Here is an 18,667-nt window from a genome sequence, read left to right on the forward strand (position 1 = left end):
AAGTGTCGTATAATAGGCAATGATTCCATCGGACAATAAGCTAACAAATTGATATCAATATTTTACTCTTTTGTTTTGTTTACTTTCAATTTTAGGTGAAAAGAATGGCTTATCTACAAGTTATGAACAGACTAAACATCTTCTGGCTTCGTCCAAGGATGAGAACTTGAAACTGGAGGGACACTATCAGGCAGCGACAGCTCAGATACAAGCCTTAACGGCCGCTAGAGATGAGGTCAGTCCTGTTGCTAGGATAGAGGTCAAAGGTCAACAAGCATTTGCTTCACAGTGTCACAGAGATTACTGTTATGCTACTTATACTAATTACACGTGACATTAACTCATGTGCTTCAGGCTAATATTAGGTACAACTTTACCAGTTGGTGTGTCAGTTATGTTTAGTTGATCAATATTTGTGACATCACAACCAACACAATGTTGCAAAAAATGTCCTGAAAATACAATGTAGACATTTGAAGAAGATGCAATAAATCATAAGTTTCTATTTTATATCTCCAAAATCTTTATATTTTACAGCAATGTGTGCAGAGCATATCAAAACTTAACCACATCCTTTAAAAAGTGTCTTTTCAATTTGAATTTTTGTTTTGATGAGGTAAAAATGGCTTCTAAAACTGAAATATTTTTGACTGTCACAGATAATGAAGAAACTGCAGACCACAGAGACGAAGGTGGAAACAATGACCAAAGAACTGACGGAGATTCAGAAGTCGCAACCTCTGGCCAGAGCAAGAGAACACCAGGACACAGTCTTGGCAGAGATGCAGCGTAAACATGAAGAGGAGATTACAGACCTTCAGGGAAGGCTTCAAAGGGTCATATCAGATCTGGAGGAGAAGGTAAAGTTACATGACTTTTGATAGATTGTCAAAACTTGTACGTGGGCTTTTCAGAAATATTTGTTCTCTGCCACATTTGTTTCTTTTAGATCATAAACCCTTTCATGAAGGGAAGGACATTGTTCCCAAAATGTAAGTGAAACAGAGAGAGACAGGAAACTCACCTGTACTCCCTAACCCCTTACCCCAACCCCTCCCCCCTCAACACAAAGTTTTAACAAGCTAGGCTATAGCTATATAGTGTGAAAATAGTTATCACATGTAAGCAAAATCACATGACTTTCAAGCAATCAAACTGACGTATGAACTGTTCCAAATATTTATCTAATAGAAACAGGATATTCATACTGTGAGTACAAGTACTTTTAATCGTGACATGATATCATATTATTTGAAGATTGTCTCAACTGGGGGGAGTGTAGGAAAGATTGTACAGCCTTTCCTAACAGTAGCGGTACTAGCTAGCTGTGTTGTTGTTGTGTCATCTCAAATGAACTTTGACCTCATTTGCATTCGTTATCATCTGGCTATCTCAGCTCATGACATGGAGCAATAACAAGAAGATGACTTTAATGAAAGGTCAAAACATAAGTGTACTTCATAGAAAGTAATTATCCTTCTCTTGTAAATCATGTACACTACCACTTTCTAAAAGCCAATCTCTTTGTTTTGTATGTCTAGTTAATTCAACAACAACCTTAAAAAGCTTAAGTATTATAATAGTGCATTGTTGATGGCGACAACCTTAAATAGCTAAGGTATATCAATGGCAGCATTGTTGATGGCGACAACCTTAAATAGCCAAAGTATTACAATAGCAGCATTACAATAGTTGCATGGTATGATGATGACGACCTTAATTAGCTTAAGTATTACTATGACAGCATAATTGATGGCAACAACCTTAAATAGCTAAGGTTTTACAATAGCAGCATTGTTGATTGCGACAACCTTAAATATCTAAAGTATTATCATAGCAGCATCGTTGATGGCGACAACCTTAAACAGCTAAATTATTATAATAGCAGCATCGTTGATGGCGACAACCTTCAACAGCTAAAGTATTACAATAGCAATATCGTTGATGGCGACAACCTTAAATAGCAGCATCATTGATGGCGATAACCTTAAATAGCTAAAATATTACAATGGCAGCATCGTTGATGGAGACAACCTTAAATAGCTAAAGTATGATAATAGCAGCATCGTTGATGGCGACAACCTTCAACAGCTAAAGTATTACAATAGCAATATCGTTGATGGCGACAACCTTAAATAGCAGCATCATTGATGGCGATAACCTTAAATAGCTAAAATATTACAATGGCAGCATCGTTGATGGAGGCAACCTTAAATAGCTAAAGTATGATAATAGCAGCATCGTTGATGGCGACAACCTTAAATAGCTAAAATATTACAATGGCAGCATCGTTGATGGTTCATCTTTCTCATTTTCCTCTCCTCAGGAGGCTCTGTCAAATCGTTTTCAGTGTCAGCTTGAGGAACATCAGCGATCCCTCCAGCAGAACCAGATCCAACATGGAGAGACGGTGAACAGGCTAACAGCTCAGCTGGAGGAGAGTCAGAGGAGATGTGGAGACCTCCTAGGACAAGGTGAGATCTTGCAATATATATGAGGGGTATGGGAGAGGGGTGGGGTGGGGTAGGTGGTTATATTTGTATGTTTGGAGAGATGGTGAACAGACTAACAGCTCAGCTGGAGGAGAGTCAGAGGAGATGTGGTGACCTCCTAGGACAAGGTGAGATCTTGCAGAATTTGAGGGGTATGGGAGAGGGTTGGGGTGGGGGGGTAGGTGGTTATATTTGTATGTTAATCAAGGATGTGAACTATTTGCCAGGTAGGGATCTCTATGAACCTGCTAATGATGTATCATATATTATTTCATTTTTTCATTTTTTATCAAATTGAGAATTTTTAACACAAAGCTAATTTATTCATTCCTTATGGATTTAGAAGTTAGTAGGCATATTACTATATACCAAAAAGCAACTGTTTGTACTCAAAATAATGAAAAGTCAGCTAACATATCAAGGTAGTTTGTACCATTAGTGTTACAACAGCAGTTAGTATATTTTTGGGGGGGGGGGCCAAGGGGGAGGTTTGTCATAAATGAGATTTGCAACATAAATATTTATTTCACTCATTATTGCATTTGTTAGAAGAGGATATCAGTTGTAAAAAGTATTAAATTTCTTTTTCCTTTTTATACTTCCTTTTTCCCGGATAGGTTCATACCAAGAAGCCAACAGCCTTCACCAGCAGTTGCAGGTTGCACAAAATGCTAAGCAGATGAGTGAAAACCTCTGTAAATCCATGCAGGTTTGTTTTGTTTGTTTTACCCTTATTATCAGGTTAAATATGAAATCATGAAATAAGGGAAAAAGAAACTCATGTGTCTCAATGTGAAATTACATGAACTTTAAAAATGTTCACCTAATCGTTGGATGTATTTATAAACTCTATGTTTGTGGCAATTACTCTGAATTTTGCCAAGCCCATTGCTTCCCTTCCTCTCTCCCTCCCTCCCATCACTCCCAACTTTTTTTCCACTTTTGTAAATTTACTTCTAGGTTCAACAGAAATGTGGCAGGGAAAGTTACTTGTTATTCAATGTTGTTGACAGAGAGAAGCTTAAAAAGTTTCTCACCCACCCCACCCAACTCCCCAAATTCCATATCAAATTTCTCTTTCTGATTTTTAATCACTATTGTAAGTTTTGAACACAAAATGAAACCAAACGATATAATATTCCTGTTCTTATGTGAATAGGAGGAAGTGACCGATTTAAAGCAGCAGTTACTTGCTATAGAGTCTGCCGTCAGACTGGGGGCACTGTCACCCCACTCTTCACCCGAGGGACAGGGAGATAATGTCGTGAGGAATTTAGCTAAAGAAGACTGGAGCACGCCAAAGCCTGGAGGGTGAGTTTCAGATATTGCTAGTTACCTTCTTGTGCCATATATCTACTTTCTTTCTAACGCAATTGATTGCGTAACAATGACTATCAGGCTCATTGGGAATGATTTAACAAAATGCAATGGAAAAATGTTTAAACTGCTATGTGAATGCGAAGACATGTAGCAGGTTTGTGTACACAGAATTATAGGATATTTAGTGTTTTATGGTTAACAAATTCAGAAATGTTATAACTGAATTACGGAACTTTTATGGAAATTGTAATTGACAATTGCTAATTTTTTATGCCAAGAAATTGTTCAGACCTTCATGTAAAAGCCATTTTCATTTTAATATTTTTGGCACTTTTGATATTTAAACATTTTCATATGAATATTTCCACATTTTAGCATTTTCACATTTCGATGTAAAATTTTAACTCAATTCATCGTTATCGATCTGTTACCATGACGATTGCTGTTTGCAGGACCGACGTAGGTTTTCCAAACGATCAGGTGATTCAGGGATTAAAGAAAGAGCTAGAGCGATCTCTGTTGAACAACAAGAGGAAGAGGAACCAAGTTGCCACGCTTCAGGATGAAGTTCAAGCCCTGAAGAGACAGATTAACGAATGGAAAGAGAGGGCAGAGAAAGCTGAAAAGATTCACCAGGTATAGTAATAGATCGGTGCACTGAGCTGATGGGGGTTAACATAAGGGGTATAACCTTCCCTCCCACTCCACTGGCTGGGGTGGGTCTGGGACATGCAACAACCCTTGTGATGACATAACCTATATGATGACAAGTCAGACACTCTCATCCTGTATAGCTTGTTTTCTCTGAGCAATCCAGGGTATTTTTAGTTTCAAAATTTGAATCAGTATTCAGTCTTGTAGGATCCACATTTCCACAACACTTTCACCTACAGGGGTTGCCTTTTCTATATTATTTGTTGTGAAAATAGAGGTTTCTGCTAAATTATGCCGGAAGGATTTTAACTTCTATCTGTCTTGAAATATCATGAATATCATAAATTAAAGGCTTTATGCAGAATATGCTGAAAGTTCATAGGGACAAACACCAAGAACAGTACAGGTGGTTAGAGGGTTGGGGTTCGGGGGGGGCGGTGATGAATGTGGCGGTTACTCAAATTTGTCATAGTTTGTAACAATGCCTTTTCCAATGCTACGATGCTAATTATTTAACAGGAACAAGCAGCAGCATCAAATTCTGGAATGGTTTCTGAGGTCAAGAGGTTGCAAGAGGATATTAGGACAATGGATGAAGAGATTAACAAACTAAGAGATTCAGAGAGCAAACTACGAGCAGAGAATAGTGAACTGAAACAACGAATGACTGACATGGTGATGGAAAATGACGAAGATAAAAGGAAGGCAGTGGAAAGGTAGAGAAGATATACGATAACATAGAATCATGATGACCTGCTGTAGAAAGAGAGATAAATCCATCATCCAATGCTGATGTATTATGTGTTCCCTCCCCCTTTTATGGTTGTCTCATGTGTTCTCCCCCTCCCCCATGATGATTGTGTGATGTATTCTTCAGTCCCCATTATGGTTGTGTCATGTGTTCTCCCCCCCCTCCCACCCCACTATGATTGTGTGATATGTTATTCCCCCTCCCGATTATGGTTGTATGCTATGTTCTCCCCCATCCCCATCATGATGAGTGTGTAATTTGTTCTTTCCTCGTCCCCATGATGACTTTACGGTGTGTTGGCTCCCCTCCCCCAACCATGCTCATTTTGTAGTGTGTTGTCTCCCTTACCACATGCTGATAGTATTGTGTATTTCTCATTATATTTAAGAGATTATGGTATTTAATACTACCAAATGGTGTGAGAGTTTGAATATCTTACAATATAGCAAACAGAGTGAGTCTTTAAACATTTCAAAACTGAAACTTAAATCTCCTTGATACAGGAGTCAACAGTGTTCGTTATATAACAGTAAATGTGTTGTCTCCAGAGTCTTATGTTGTTCTTCTAAATAATGCAGCACCACAGCTGATTGTGGCTCATTTCTCAATCATAAACAAGAGGATTTTTGTAACTTTGTACTCAAATCACCTGCAAAGAAACTTTGGTACACTTAAACATAATTTACCGTTTACTGTTTGTTTGTATTGTGCATGATTCAGTTATTGATGTAAGTGAAGAATAAGCCCATTAGGATTATACAACTGGCATGCATAACAGTAAATAATGTCAAAATCTACAAGTCAAATTAGGCTTTTCAATTTACATCGTGTTTTTCTTGCTTTTTGTCACAGTTATTTATTAAACAATGAGGTAAATCTGCCATTATCCCCCCCCCCCAAAAAAAGGAAGGTTACTAGATCAAATGAAACCACTGTTCAGTAACACTAGAACTAAGTTAAAGGTGTATGCTGCTACATGATGTGCACTGTGAAGGTTTAGCCACTGGCAGTGCTAACAGTAGCACGAAAACTTTACAAGATTAGCTAGCTCCAAAAGCCTCAGACATTTTAATAAAGATCTTACTAATATGTTCAACTATTCTTTCAATTAATTCTACTTCAATTTCAGATGCCAGAATACTTGCATGCAACTTCATGAGGACTCTTCCCGTAATCTCAGAGAAGAGATGGTTGCTCAGTGGCAGGCTGAAAAGGAAACCTTGGAAGACAATCACAAGAAGCTATTAGCACAACTCAAGTAAGGATTTCCTACGGCTTTTATATGTTGAATCATGGCATGTATAGGAATAGGAGACATTGGAGGGAAACCTAGCCCAGGAGGATATTTGGGGGGGGGAGGTAGGGAGGGAGGGAAGGAAGGAAGCTGCTGCAGTGTGTTTATTGAATCACTAATATTCAGATTCAATCACCGCAAAATAACCTTGTATTGGATGCAATCGTTTATTCCAACGGAATTTTATTTTGTTGCCTTCTGTCAGGAAAGACAACGAGAAGACGATGGAAGAACTGGACAAGGTGAAGCAACTCTACCTCCGGGTTTGCGAGGAGAAGAACGGAATCGAAGACCAACTGAAAGAAAAGATCAGGGGTGACTTCAACAAGAAGTTATTAGAGGTTAGAAGAATTCAAACAAAAAAATATGTTGAAACATTTTATCATAAATTAATGTTCTCCTTATTTAATGTGTCGCCATGCAAACAATTGGATTTTATAAATCAGGTGTCAGATTCAGAAAGCATCATTAGCAGTGCATAATTGTAACTCATGAGCAGAATGTTGTTTATTACTGCCCTCAGTGTTGTATGTTTGCCTTCAACTTTGGTCAGAAAGTTTTCAGTAGGAGTTTATGCACAGAATTTTCACTTAGAGCTACAGAGAGTAGAGCTTTATTGCATAAGATACGTTATATAAATTGTGTGATTTCGATTGCTCTGCTCAATACCCAAGTTTTTTAATATATTATTACAGCCAGTTCCTTTTGGGTTGGGAAACTCCTCATAAAGAGTTTTGGTCACCAGACTAAAACCTAGCACTGGTGGGTAAAGGAAAATGCAGTAGTTCTTATTGTTGTTTACAATACAAAGAAAATGTATTAACAAGAAAAGAAAATTTCAGAGAGCTAAAATTTTAGACTTTGAATATTGTGGAAACCTTTAGAAACTCAGTGACAGCTTAAATCCCAGAAAGAAAGGTTTGGACTATTTTCAGCCGTAATTTTCATTTTTTTTTTTTTAAACGTCTCTCAGTTGAAAGAGAAGTGTGATGCCGATAAGGAAACAGCTCTGAATGATCAGAGACTGTCCTTGGAGAATATTCACAAAGGGAAACTGATGGCTATGAAAGCTGAGAAGGAAACAGAGTATCAGGATAGGCTAAATGACCAGGTAAGGAAGAGTGATGCATTATGGGAAATATAACTAGATTAAATGCAGCCAGTTGGGACAATGTCCTAATGCTAATACCTCTCTAACCTGTACTCAATACAATATCATGCTCTCAAATCACTCGTATTGACAATTCAAACAGTTTTTAACTTAGAAACATGATTTTCATACTGCTTGTACTGACAATATGAGTGCTCTGAAGCGGGACATAACACTACAGTATACAAATTGTCCCAACTGGGTAATTAAATGTATTTGTAATTTTGTTAAGGATGACATATATTCATCTATAGATGAGTTTCCTGACAGTTTTCTAAAATTTGTTTGCAGTCATTTTTCAATGTGTGTCCTGTGAATGCTAGAGGATGATGGGTGCTTCAAATGTTTTGTCTACAGTTTCTTTTAGAAAAGCAAATCTAATATGAGTGTGCTGTGTTGCTGTTATGTTGTTTTAGTTCCCCTAGTTCTATTCTACAACCCCTCCCCCTCCCCCTCCCCATCCACTTCTTTGTGTTTAGTTAAGGACCATGAAGTTCATTTCTGACAGATTTATCTAGCATTTTTGTCATAACATAAAATAGTGGCACATTTGTAGTTTGATATGTAAGTTCTTTTAGTTGAAGAGAAACCTAATTTCACACAAGACAAAATGAGTAACCAAGTTTCTTGATGTTTCATTCTCATAGCTGGAGCTTGCCAAGATAGAATGGAGCAACTCACTGGGGAAACAGATGGCACAAGAGGCAGTCCAGAAATGTAACAGAGATTGGGAGGAGAAAATTGATGAAGAAGTAAATAAGAGACTGCAAGATGGAGGTAAGATCAAAAGGAGATGAAGAGAGTAGAGGAATACTTGGAAAATTTACAAATAGATCATATGTTGTAATTGTTTTGTATCACATCTCTTTATGGGATGATTTTAGAAAAGGATTCACTTCCATTCAGTAATCTACCTAAGACACTGTGTCAATAGTCGGATGCTGAAGGAGTTGCTGCATCATCGCTGAGTAGGATATATTCTTTGTTGCATCAGTGTAGCATCGGTTAATTTTCACTTTTCTTTTCATAGATGTGGTCAATACTAGTGTACAGACAGCAGACGACATTGCAAGGGATAATGGAAGCAGAGAAGAAATAGAGAACTTGAATCAAGAGATTGTGCAGCTGCAAATGGAACTGAAACAACAGGTGAACATCTTGACTTTTACTGTTAATCTAACCTGTTAAATAGGTTGAGGAAAGATACACCCTGAAAAATAGATGAGCTAAAAAAATTGTAAAACTTCGGCAATATAATACCAATATATTACCAGTGCAATTCCACTTGATATGTGTTAACTTTAACTTGCGGTCGTAGTTAAAGAACGAACTCTTCAAACAACAGGCTGGCATAGGCTTCTTACTGTTATTCTGACCAGTAGCACAGGTTGGAGGAAGATAGGTGACCATACATACCCTGGAAGAGATTGTCAAGCTTTAAATGAAATTGTACACTTTCGCCAGATGGATGTTTTTGTATAATACCACTATATGTCAATATAACTTCAGATCATGTGTGTTAGTATTGTCTTGAGGTCAGAGAATATAATATATAAGCTTAGAATCCCCAAATTGCCCAGGCTTGTTTTTCTGCCACCATTTAAGTGAAGAATGCTATAACATGTAAGATTGAGTATCAGGGATGACTGCAGGGCCAGTACTTGCTAGCATTGGCTCATAACACGATTTGTTTGTCATCTCTCACAGGCCGTTGCACTGAGGACCAAGGAAACCCTCTACGAGTCTAAACTCTCCAGTCTCAAGCAGGAGCAGGAAGAGAAGATGGAGGAAGTTGAGAGAGAACACGAAAAGAACCTGGAGCAGAGACTGACGCAGGCGAGGAACCTCTGGGAAGGAATCCAGAAACATCGGGAGAGTAAACATGCCAAAAATCTGAAGCTGCTGACGGAGCAGTGGATCGAGGAGAAGAAACGACTGGAAGAACAACAAGAGCAGGAAGTGAAACAGAAGGCAGATGAAGCAGTCAGGGATTCTGAAGCCATCATGAGAAAAGTTAGTTCACTTGAAAAAACAAGTTTAATCATAACTTATAAGGACGAGATTAATTGTAGAGGTTTGTAAATGATTAGAGAAAATATAGCTGGATGTGTTTGTAAGTATAAATGAGGAACCTTAGATGGAGAGTGGTGGGTCTTGACTGGTGATTGTTTCATACTGATTGTCTTTTGTTGTCTGTTATTCTTTCTGATTCTTTGTCGGTCTATAGGCCTGTCTAGATTATTGTAATGTTGCTATGATACCCAGTCAGTGTTTTACCATGTCATTCGTCAGTGCAGGGGTCAGTTGATGTGATCTGTCAGGTCATGTATATGTTGCTACAAGATCCTCTATTGCTTTGATGTTTTTGTCTTGTCTCACTAAACATGGTCTGTCAGTACAGGGTCAATCCATGATAAGTCTCATTATTCTTTGATTTTCTTGTCTTTTTCTATTCTCTCTGCATCTTAGTTTCTTGCTGACATTTATCTTGTTAATCGTATATGAACAGTGAAGTCAGTTAATACTATAGATTGCAGGAATAAAACTCTTCTTGTTCTGATAGGACGTTGTGGTCATATGTTGATACATTCTGTAATGATTTTATGCCATCAAAAGAAGTTAGCATATTGAAAAATGTGTTATGGTTGTTTCACGAGCCATCAACAGTATCGACAAAAGTGAATGAGGTCATGGCATTTGTCTTCATCTCCACAGATGTTTGACTCAGAGATAACGAGCATCAAGGAAGGTGTAAAGAACAAAGAACATTCTTGGATAAGAGAAAAGGAATTGTTGAAGACACAACTCGGTAGGGCTCAAGAGGAGCTAACATCCCTCCAGTCTAACCTCCAGAGGCAGGCCGAAGATCAGAGCCAAGGATCAGACCAGGAGATGTCAGAGCTGAGAGGAAAGTTATGCAGGTTAGAGCAAGAGAAACAACAGCTGGAAGACAAACTGAACAGAGAACTGCAGTACATGAAGACCAGGTAACCTTTGACCTTAGAACTGACCTATTGGGGATCTTGTCATAATTACCTCTGTGGGTCTCTGACTGGTGTATTGGTTGTGCACAGTGTTCATACAGCTTTGAATTAAAAGACTACATCATATTGAATAATTGAAGAACCCAAGATAGGTACCTCCACCCTTTCCCTCCACCCCCACAAATATGTATATATCCATATAATAACAACTAGGTTTCTGTTTATTGTTTGCCTATAAATATAATATTTGAATATATCTTGAATTCCTTCCCTTTTACTACCTGGGTTGTATGTAATGTAATGGGTTGTAATATCTGGTTAGACAGTATGCAAGGTACTGTGGCTTCTGACTAGCTTATCCAGCAAAGAAATTGTCTTTGATAGGGAACACCACCAGATAAGAGCTGGATAGAGGTTTAAGAGCCAGGGGTCTTGTATCCCTGAGGTCAATAGTTCAAGTTCTGTTGTATTGAACCTCTTTGCAATGAAATAACAATAATCATAACCGACACTTTTCTTGATTTTTATCATAGGTGGATTATGTTTCTGTAATATCTAGTTTTTCTGAATGAAAGGGTCTGTTCAATGATCGATGTTAAAGTAACACACATTTATCAACTATAAAGATATGAGATGACCTATAAAGTCAACCTTCTTCTGTTGTAATGTGCAGCTAAGTGGCTCCTCCCACTCATGAATATTCAGCTACAGCCTGTCAGGCAAGTACTAGAGCTTGTTCGATGTCGTGCATATACAGCAAACAGAATTGTGCTTACAGTTTCCAGGAGGAACAAACCAGTAGGATTTATGACAACAAATTATGGAAATTTTATTTCAGGAGGATGGAAAATGGATATGTGCTTGAATGTTACAGAGAGAAAGACTATGGATGTTTTTGTTTGGCATCTGAAATTCAGACACTCTGAGATTTTTGATAGTTTTATTTCCTGTTATTTGGTAGTTATTCTATTATTTCTATTTGATCTTAGAATGAAGGAAGCCAATGCCCTGACTGCTGAATCCTTGGAGAGCCGTCTCAGTGACCTCCAAAGAGCCAGACAAAGAGACAGAACATCCTCCACCAGGAGTAGCTCTGATGGAATGAGGCAGAGTGGAAGTGGAACAGATGTGGAGGAATCTACTGCACAGGCAAGTACCCAAGGAAGTATTAATAGGGGGATGAAGGGGGGGGGGGGAGAAGGGGGTATGAATAGGATGGAATGAGGCAGAGTGGTAGTGGAACAGATGTGGAGGAATCTACTGCACAGGCAAGTACCCAAGGAAGTATTAATAGGGGGATGAAGGGGGGGGAGAAGGGGGTATGAATAGGATGGAATGAGGCAGAGTGGTAGTGGAACAGATGTGGAGGAATCTACTACACAGGCAAGTACCTATGGAAGTATTAATAGGGGGATGAAGGGGGGGGGGGAGAAGGGGGTATGAATAGGATGGAATAAGGCAGAGTGGTAGTGGAACAGATGTGGAGGAATCTACTACACAGGCAAGTACCCAAGGAAGTATTAATAGGGGGATGAAGGGGGGGGGAGAAGGGGGTATGAATAGGATGGAATGAGGCAGAGTGGTAGTGGAACAGATGTGGAGGAATCTACTGTACAGGCAAGTACCCAAGGAAGTATTAATAGGGGGATGAAGGGGGGGGGGGAGAAGGGGGTATGAATCGGATGGAATGAGGCAGAGTGGTAGTGGAACAGATGTGGAGGAATCTACTACACAGGCAAGTACCCAAGGAAGTATTAATAGGGGCAAGAAGGGGGTATTTAATAGGAGCAAGAAGGGGGTATTGATAGGGGCAAGGAGGTGGTAATAATAGGATTAAGAAGGGGGTATTGATAGGGGCAAGGAGGGGGTGTTAATAGGACCAAGAAGGGGGTAAAAGTAGGATGGAATGAGGCAGAGTGGAAGTGGAACAGATGTGGAGGAATCTACTGCACAGGCAAGTACCCAAGGAATTGTTAATAGGGGGAAGAAGGGGCAAGAAAGGGTGTATTAATAGGAGCGACAAGAGGTATTGATAGGGGCAAGGAGGGGGTATTAATAAGGTCAAGGGTTTCTTTAATAGGGACAAGAAGGGTATATTAATAGGAGCAAGAGGAGGGTATCAATAGGAGCAAGAAGGGGGTATTGAAAGGAGCAAGAAGGGTTCTTTAATAGGGGCAAGAAGGGTATATTAATAGGAGCAAGAGGAGGGTATCGATAGGAGCAAGAAGGGGGTATTGAAAGGAGCAAGAATGGGGTATTAATAGGTGCAAGGAGTGGCATTGAGATGAGTGGAACAGTGGTAAGGGTGTGAAAGGGTACCTACATATACCATAAGAGATACTAATAGGGTCAAGGAGATGGTAAAGAGGAGGTTGAAGTTGCATTGAGATGAATGCAACATAGGGGCAAGTAACAGGTGGTAGGTGACCACAACAGGTAAGTAGAGAGGTAATTGATATTGCTAGGTGAAGAGTAAAAGGAGGGCAATAAATGAGACTGTCAAATAACTGTCAAATTAACAACATCTTAACCGTCAAAGCACTGGATAACGAGAGGCAGGGAAGCGATCATACGAATGCAATAATGGTTAGTACTGAGATGTGTGAAAGGGAGGGTTCATGATGGTAGGATAGTGGTTAGAGAGGATGACTGAATAATTGTACTTACTAACAATAAATGAGATAAGTTATCACAGACTAAAATATCGATAAACATGAACTGCAATATGATATTATGTATATAGTAATAGTAAGTATAATAGTAAGTATAAAGACAAATCAATTAAATGACTACACCTCAAAGCATGGACACGATTCCCTATCAATGGAAAGTGTCAATCCCATATATACAACAAATGACTTTCTGTGTTTGCTTGGAAGAAATGGGATTTGTGCTGCTTTGAAATGAGTTAGGGATGGGTTTAATGGTATGAGCTAAAAACTTAACACAACAATTGATAAATTGTGTAGAAATTAAAGTAATTATTCTTTGAATCAGTGGTTCATTTGTTTTTAAAGCTATAGGATTGTTACGTTAATATTATTCATGCATGACTAATATCTGTATATTTCTCATCTAGACCGATAATCACCACCAGGGGAGTCATGCTAACTGTATGGTTGAGCTCAAGAATCAGTATCTGAACACGGTGACACAAATAAGAGGTCAGAATTACAATCATCTTCTGTTTGTTTACAAGTATATAATTAGCTGATATTACATTGGTTTGTTTATTTATAGTTAACTGTTACAAGATTTATTCTCAAACTCGGTTTATTTGTTTGCTTGTTTGTTGTTGTTGTTTTTTTGCTCTTTAGTGTAATTATTTGTGATTCAGTTGCTTTTTTGCTTCAGTATAGTCATATCCATTTAAGTGTAACATTTGGCAATGTGCATTTGCTAGTTTGGCTATGTAGACTAGTGTTAGATCTGGTCACTTACATTCTTAATTGGATTGTTGTGTTTAAATTTGTCTTCAAGTGGATTATATTGCTTAAGTTACATTACTTGTTTGTTTGGTTGGTTGGCTGGTTGTGAATTTGTATCAAGTGACTTGGTTATGAAGCTAACCTTGTCCCTCGACTGTTTGGTAATGATAATAGTCAAACTAATGATGGGCTTGTTTATCAAGGATAATATGTTTGCCATTTGAGTTTCTTTGTTATTTAAGTTTTTTGATTATTCCAGAAATGGGATATACTTCTGGTAATAAACTATTATGAAAAGAATAGTAGAATCGTTTTGAAGAACACTAACACTTAGCCTTAAATAGAGAATTAAATCATGGCATCTTGTTAAAACTTTTCATTCAGTTTGTACAAGTCATGTTGAAGAGTGTTCTGTTGATATTTATATGTTTTGTACTAGATATGAACCTGAGGTGTGTTTGCTGTCGTATAAGCTGTCGTTAAAGTTAGGTTAGTTTTTGTGATATTTCTTACTATCTGTGATATTTTCTCATCCTCTTCCTGTTACAGTTGACGTGATGCAGTACATCAAGGAGGTACGAGAGCATTGTCAACAGACCGTACGGATGGAGGTGGAGAAGGCACGGAACAGCACTTCAAAGCGACTGAGGGAACACTTTACCCTGTGTCTGAAGGATCAGCTGGAAGAGGATAAGAAGAGAGCAAGGTGAGACGATGATAGTTAAGAGGGGATTGGATAGTTTGGAAAGGAGAAGGGGGGGGGGGGTGATCATGTTGAGCTAGATAAATAGTGGCAGGGATACCTATAGAGGGAGATCTGATGATGGAATATAAGAAAGATATGTAAGTGAGATGGGAAGATTATCTGATGGAAGAGACTGAAAGAGATGATATAAACGAAGAAGATAGGATAGATGGGGTTTAGCCAGGTATAAGAAGGGGAATGTGGGGGGAGGGGAGGGAACAACGGTGTGAGCAGGTGGAAGGGTTGGTTGTATAAGCTAGATTAGAATTAACTTAAATAAAGCAGGTTTCATGTAGTATTTTAACCATGCTAACCAACACAACACAACCAACACAAAATCAAATGGTCTGTTGTATTTGTCATCATAGAGTAATAGTATTCTATATGTCATCATAGAGTAATAGTATTCTATTTGTCGTAGAGTGATGGTATTCTATTTGTCATAGAGTTATGGTATTCTTTTGTTGTCATCGTAGAGTTATGTTGTTCTATTTATCATTGTAGAGGTATGGTATTCTATTTGCCATTTCTATATTTCATCATAGAGTTATGGTATTTTATTTGTCATCGTGGACTTATGTTGTTCTATTTGTCATCGTAGAGTTATGGTATGCTCTCATCGAATACAAGATTGAATCGCATTTTCTTTCTTGTTTTACTTCCTCAGAAATGACAAGAGGCGACAGAGTGCTACATTCATGTTAGGAGCCCTAAATAGGTTCATGGAGACCAAACTGGACGGTGAAGGTTCGGACACATACGATTCCTGTCCAGACACGGGGCATGAAGCCGTGGGGTCACTAGAAGGGGATCTCACAGGAGACACTCCTTACCCTCGACAAGAAAGCCTTGAAGTAAACCAAACAAGCTCCAGGAGAGGAAGGACCATGTCGGTCCAATTTAGTGATAACTTGGGAAAGATGGACAATTTGCTGGATGGAGAAGAGAGAGGGAAGGAGCCATTGGTGAAGCCTGTGAGAGGGAAGGAGCCATCGGTGAAGCCTGTGACACTGTTCCCTGATCACTTGATCACACAGGATGATGAGGAGTTGTTACAACGAACTTTTGATAGGCTGAGCATCCTGGATGGAAGTTCAGATGTTGATTCGGTGATGAGGAGCGACAGCCCCAGTGGGGAATTCCATTCCCTGGAAGAGGTGTCCCTCTCACCATCTCACAGTTCCAGCGAACTCGAAGAAATTATAAAGAAAAACTCACTGGAGGGTTTGCTTGGTAGTCCATCTGCACACGAAGCCATATCAAACAAACAGAGTGACAGACGTAGCAGAGATCCGAGAACTGCTCCCTCCAAGTCGAAGCTAAGATCTACAGATACCAGGAACCATGACCGGTCGTTCAATAATATCACGGTAAGGTCAAGAACGAGAACATCAGGGGTCGTACAAGACGTCACGCAAAGACAAACAAGGACTAAACCCCAAAGTGACCGTGTGGAAAGGTCAAGGGACGAGAGGTCTAACAATGACCATCATGATAGGTCAGGAGGACAGAGGTCAAAACCTGACAGTGACCGTCATCGCGTAGAGGCAGATGCCATGGTGTCAAGTCAGTTTGTTCCATTATCTAGGAGGAAGGACATAGGTAGCCAATCAAAGGTAGATAGACGTACACCTGCCAAGGAGATCCGTAGACCAGTGCCAGTAACAGCTGGACAGTATCAATCATTCATACCAAATTCAAATGTAAACCTCTCCGCAACTTCAGTGACGACAGAGTATAATGATTTGCCTGATAACCTCTGACCTTTACGGTGATTTACATGATGACAATTTTTGTCCTTTAACTTTTCAGACGCGACATAAACAAGGCAATAATAACACAAAGACTTTTCGAAGTGGAAAAAGTACAATCGACAATTCACAAGAGACAGAACATCCATTTTCAATACATGGATGATGTTATAGGCAATAAGATAATAGTTGGTACCACCAGTGAGTTTAAAAACCTTGAGATTAAAACCAGTTTTATGGATTCGGGATCATTCTTTTGATGATTTCTTATACCAACTTATTCCGAGCAGGTTCTTATGTTGTGTTATAAAGATAATGAAGCTATAGGTCAGTAATAACTAGCTGTGTAAATATCAAACCTGCAGTTCATTGTCACACTTTAATAGTTAGGTTAGACTACCTCAGGAATGTAAGAAAAGATTGTGAATATTCTTGTAACATTTTTGTAGCATTTTTAGAACTTGTATAGAGTTTAGATCCTCCATCCCTCTGAGAATAAGATCCTTCTAGGATCAAAACACCAGATTCTCCAACTGTGGTACATGTAGCTATATAGGATCTTAGTAGGCAAGGAGTTGGTTAACAGTTTCTTTGTATTTCTTGTTTTGATCTGTTCAATCTTCAACTGAAAAGAGTGTTTTATCTCATTGGACAAAACCTACTGAATTTATTTAATGAATAAAGTATGGAAACAGTTATGGTGCTGTCACAATGTGACTTCTTTTCATAAATTTTCAACAAAATAATTCATTGTTCAGTCAGTGTTCATTAACAAATTTGCAACAAATTGTTAAGTCTTGGAAGTCAACATTTTCCTGTAAAATGACAAAATTGTTATTTATCAAATGTCATCAGTTTAACAATTTGCAGCAAAATGACCGATTCTGGTCTACACCCAAAGTGTCTTTTTTCTTCAGGGGACTTTCTTTCTTGAAAAGAAAACCCCTTACATTGGTATTAACCCACCTGGACACATTGTGGTCATGTGATCATCTTTGCTATGAGAAGCACTGAATAACTTGAAGAGTATGTTAAACCAATAGATTTGAATGTCTTCCTAGATTGGTCAAGTTACCCTTTCAATCCACAGTATATATATATATATATATATATATATATATATGTGTGTGTGTTTGTACATGATTTATATGACGGAACACAGTACTATTCCATGGTGTCTTATTCCTCTATGGAGATAGGAGAAGGGGTAAGAGTGAGTATGGGAGGAAGGAGGGAGGGGAATGGGGGAGGGATGAGGCATAGATCCCTTATGCCTCCTGTACTATGCAGCTAATCCTCAGTTGATATTATGATAAATATGTGTCACATTTGATCTGTCATAGTTAGCTGTCTTCCTTCCTTAAAGATGAGCATAATAATAATAATAATAATATGTGCTATTTATAAAGTGCTTTCCAATCTTGCATCACCATATCATTGTACCCATCAACAAATTTTCAGAATCCTTGGATAATCCACTTTGATAAGTTTGTGTAGTGTGTTCTGTACCGAATGGTATTACTCAGTATTATCACCTTTAATGTTTATAAAAGAGATCTTCCACAGCAAGTTGTTTTGTGCGAATCTTGATCTTCAGCTGTGATGTATGTACATAATTGATTTTGCCTCCAATCAACTTAAGAAATATAGCTTCCAGCTTTTTTTTTTTAAATAATTGTATTATAGATGTAGATAAAACAGTTTTTGAATTTTGTATTGTTGTTGTTTATGTTGTTGTAATGACTAATTTATTGTACAAATAGCCACAGATAGCATACATGAAATGTATGCTATACAATGCAAACTTGTAAAATATTTGACTATAATATATATTCTATACACATTGGAATTTAAAACTTGTGTTTTTGCTTTTCTGGTGTTAATTGCTCTCGTCAATATAATTTTCTTTTGTGGTGGAAGGGAAGAGGGGAGGGGGGTTAGTTTTGGGCTGTACACAGTAATAATTCATGTTGAAAGTTTGTGAACATCTAGTAACGAAGCACATGAAATATGCCAGGCAAAAGTGTTCATGTCTGTCCAATTATTTAAGACTGCTTTAAAGAGATATTTTTGTAATACTTAACTGTTTCAAACATTT

At 38.3% G+C, this 18,667-nt stretch overlaps 1 protein-coding gene across 3 annotated transcripts in view; it reads left to right on the forward strand.

The window, feature by feature from the left end:
* Window positions 1-18,425, forward strand: part of LOC139966479 (uncharacterized) — a 37,243-nt gene extending 18,818 nt beyond the window's left edge. For all 3 annotated transcript variants that reach the window (XM_071969520.1, XM_071969521.1, XM_071969519.1), the window contains exons 7-24: window positions 96-235; window positions 660-860; window positions 2,327-2,474; window positions 3,110-3,201; window positions 3,652-3,803; window positions 4,265-4,448; window positions 4,986-5,182; window positions 6,347-6,475; window positions 6,717-6,852; window positions 7,485-7,622; window positions 8,309-8,438; window positions 8,692-8,810; window positions 9,369-9,674; window positions 10,377-10,648; window positions 11,635-11,794; window positions 13,725-13,809; window positions 14,623-14,779; window positions 15,486-18,425. In XM_071969520.1, the coding sequence (XP_071825621.1) occupies window positions 96-235; window positions 660-860; window positions 2,327-2,474; window positions 3,110-3,201; window positions 3,652-3,803; window positions 4,265-4,448; window positions 4,986-5,182; window positions 6,347-6,475; window positions 6,717-6,852; window positions 7,485-7,622; window positions 8,309-8,438; window positions 8,692-8,810; window positions 9,369-9,674; window positions 10,377-10,648; window positions 11,635-11,794; window positions 13,725-13,809; window positions 14,623-14,779; window positions 15,486-16,581 (3,842 nt within the window). In that variant the 3' untranslated portion in view covers window positions 16,582-18,425. The remainder of the gene's footprint in view (window positions 1-95; window positions 236-659; window positions 861-2,326; window positions 2,475-3,109; window positions 3,202-3,651; window positions 3,804-4,264; window positions 4,449-4,985; window positions 5,183-6,346; window positions 6,476-6,716; window positions 6,853-7,484; window positions 7,623-8,308; window positions 8,439-8,691; window positions 8,811-9,368; window positions 9,675-10,376; window positions 10,649-11,634; window positions 11,795-13,724; window positions 13,810-14,622; window positions 14,780-15,485) is intronic.
* Window positions 18,426-18,667: the final 242 nt, after the last annotated feature.

This window comes from Apostichopus japonicus, chromosome 4 (assembly GCF_037975245.1).
Source record: "Apostichopus japonicus isolate 1M-3 chromosome 4, ASM3797524v1, whole genome shotgun sequence".
Taxonomy (NCBI): Eukaryota; Metazoa; Echinodermata; class Holothuroidea; order Aspidochirotida; family Stichopodidae; genus Apostichopus; species Apostichopus japonicus.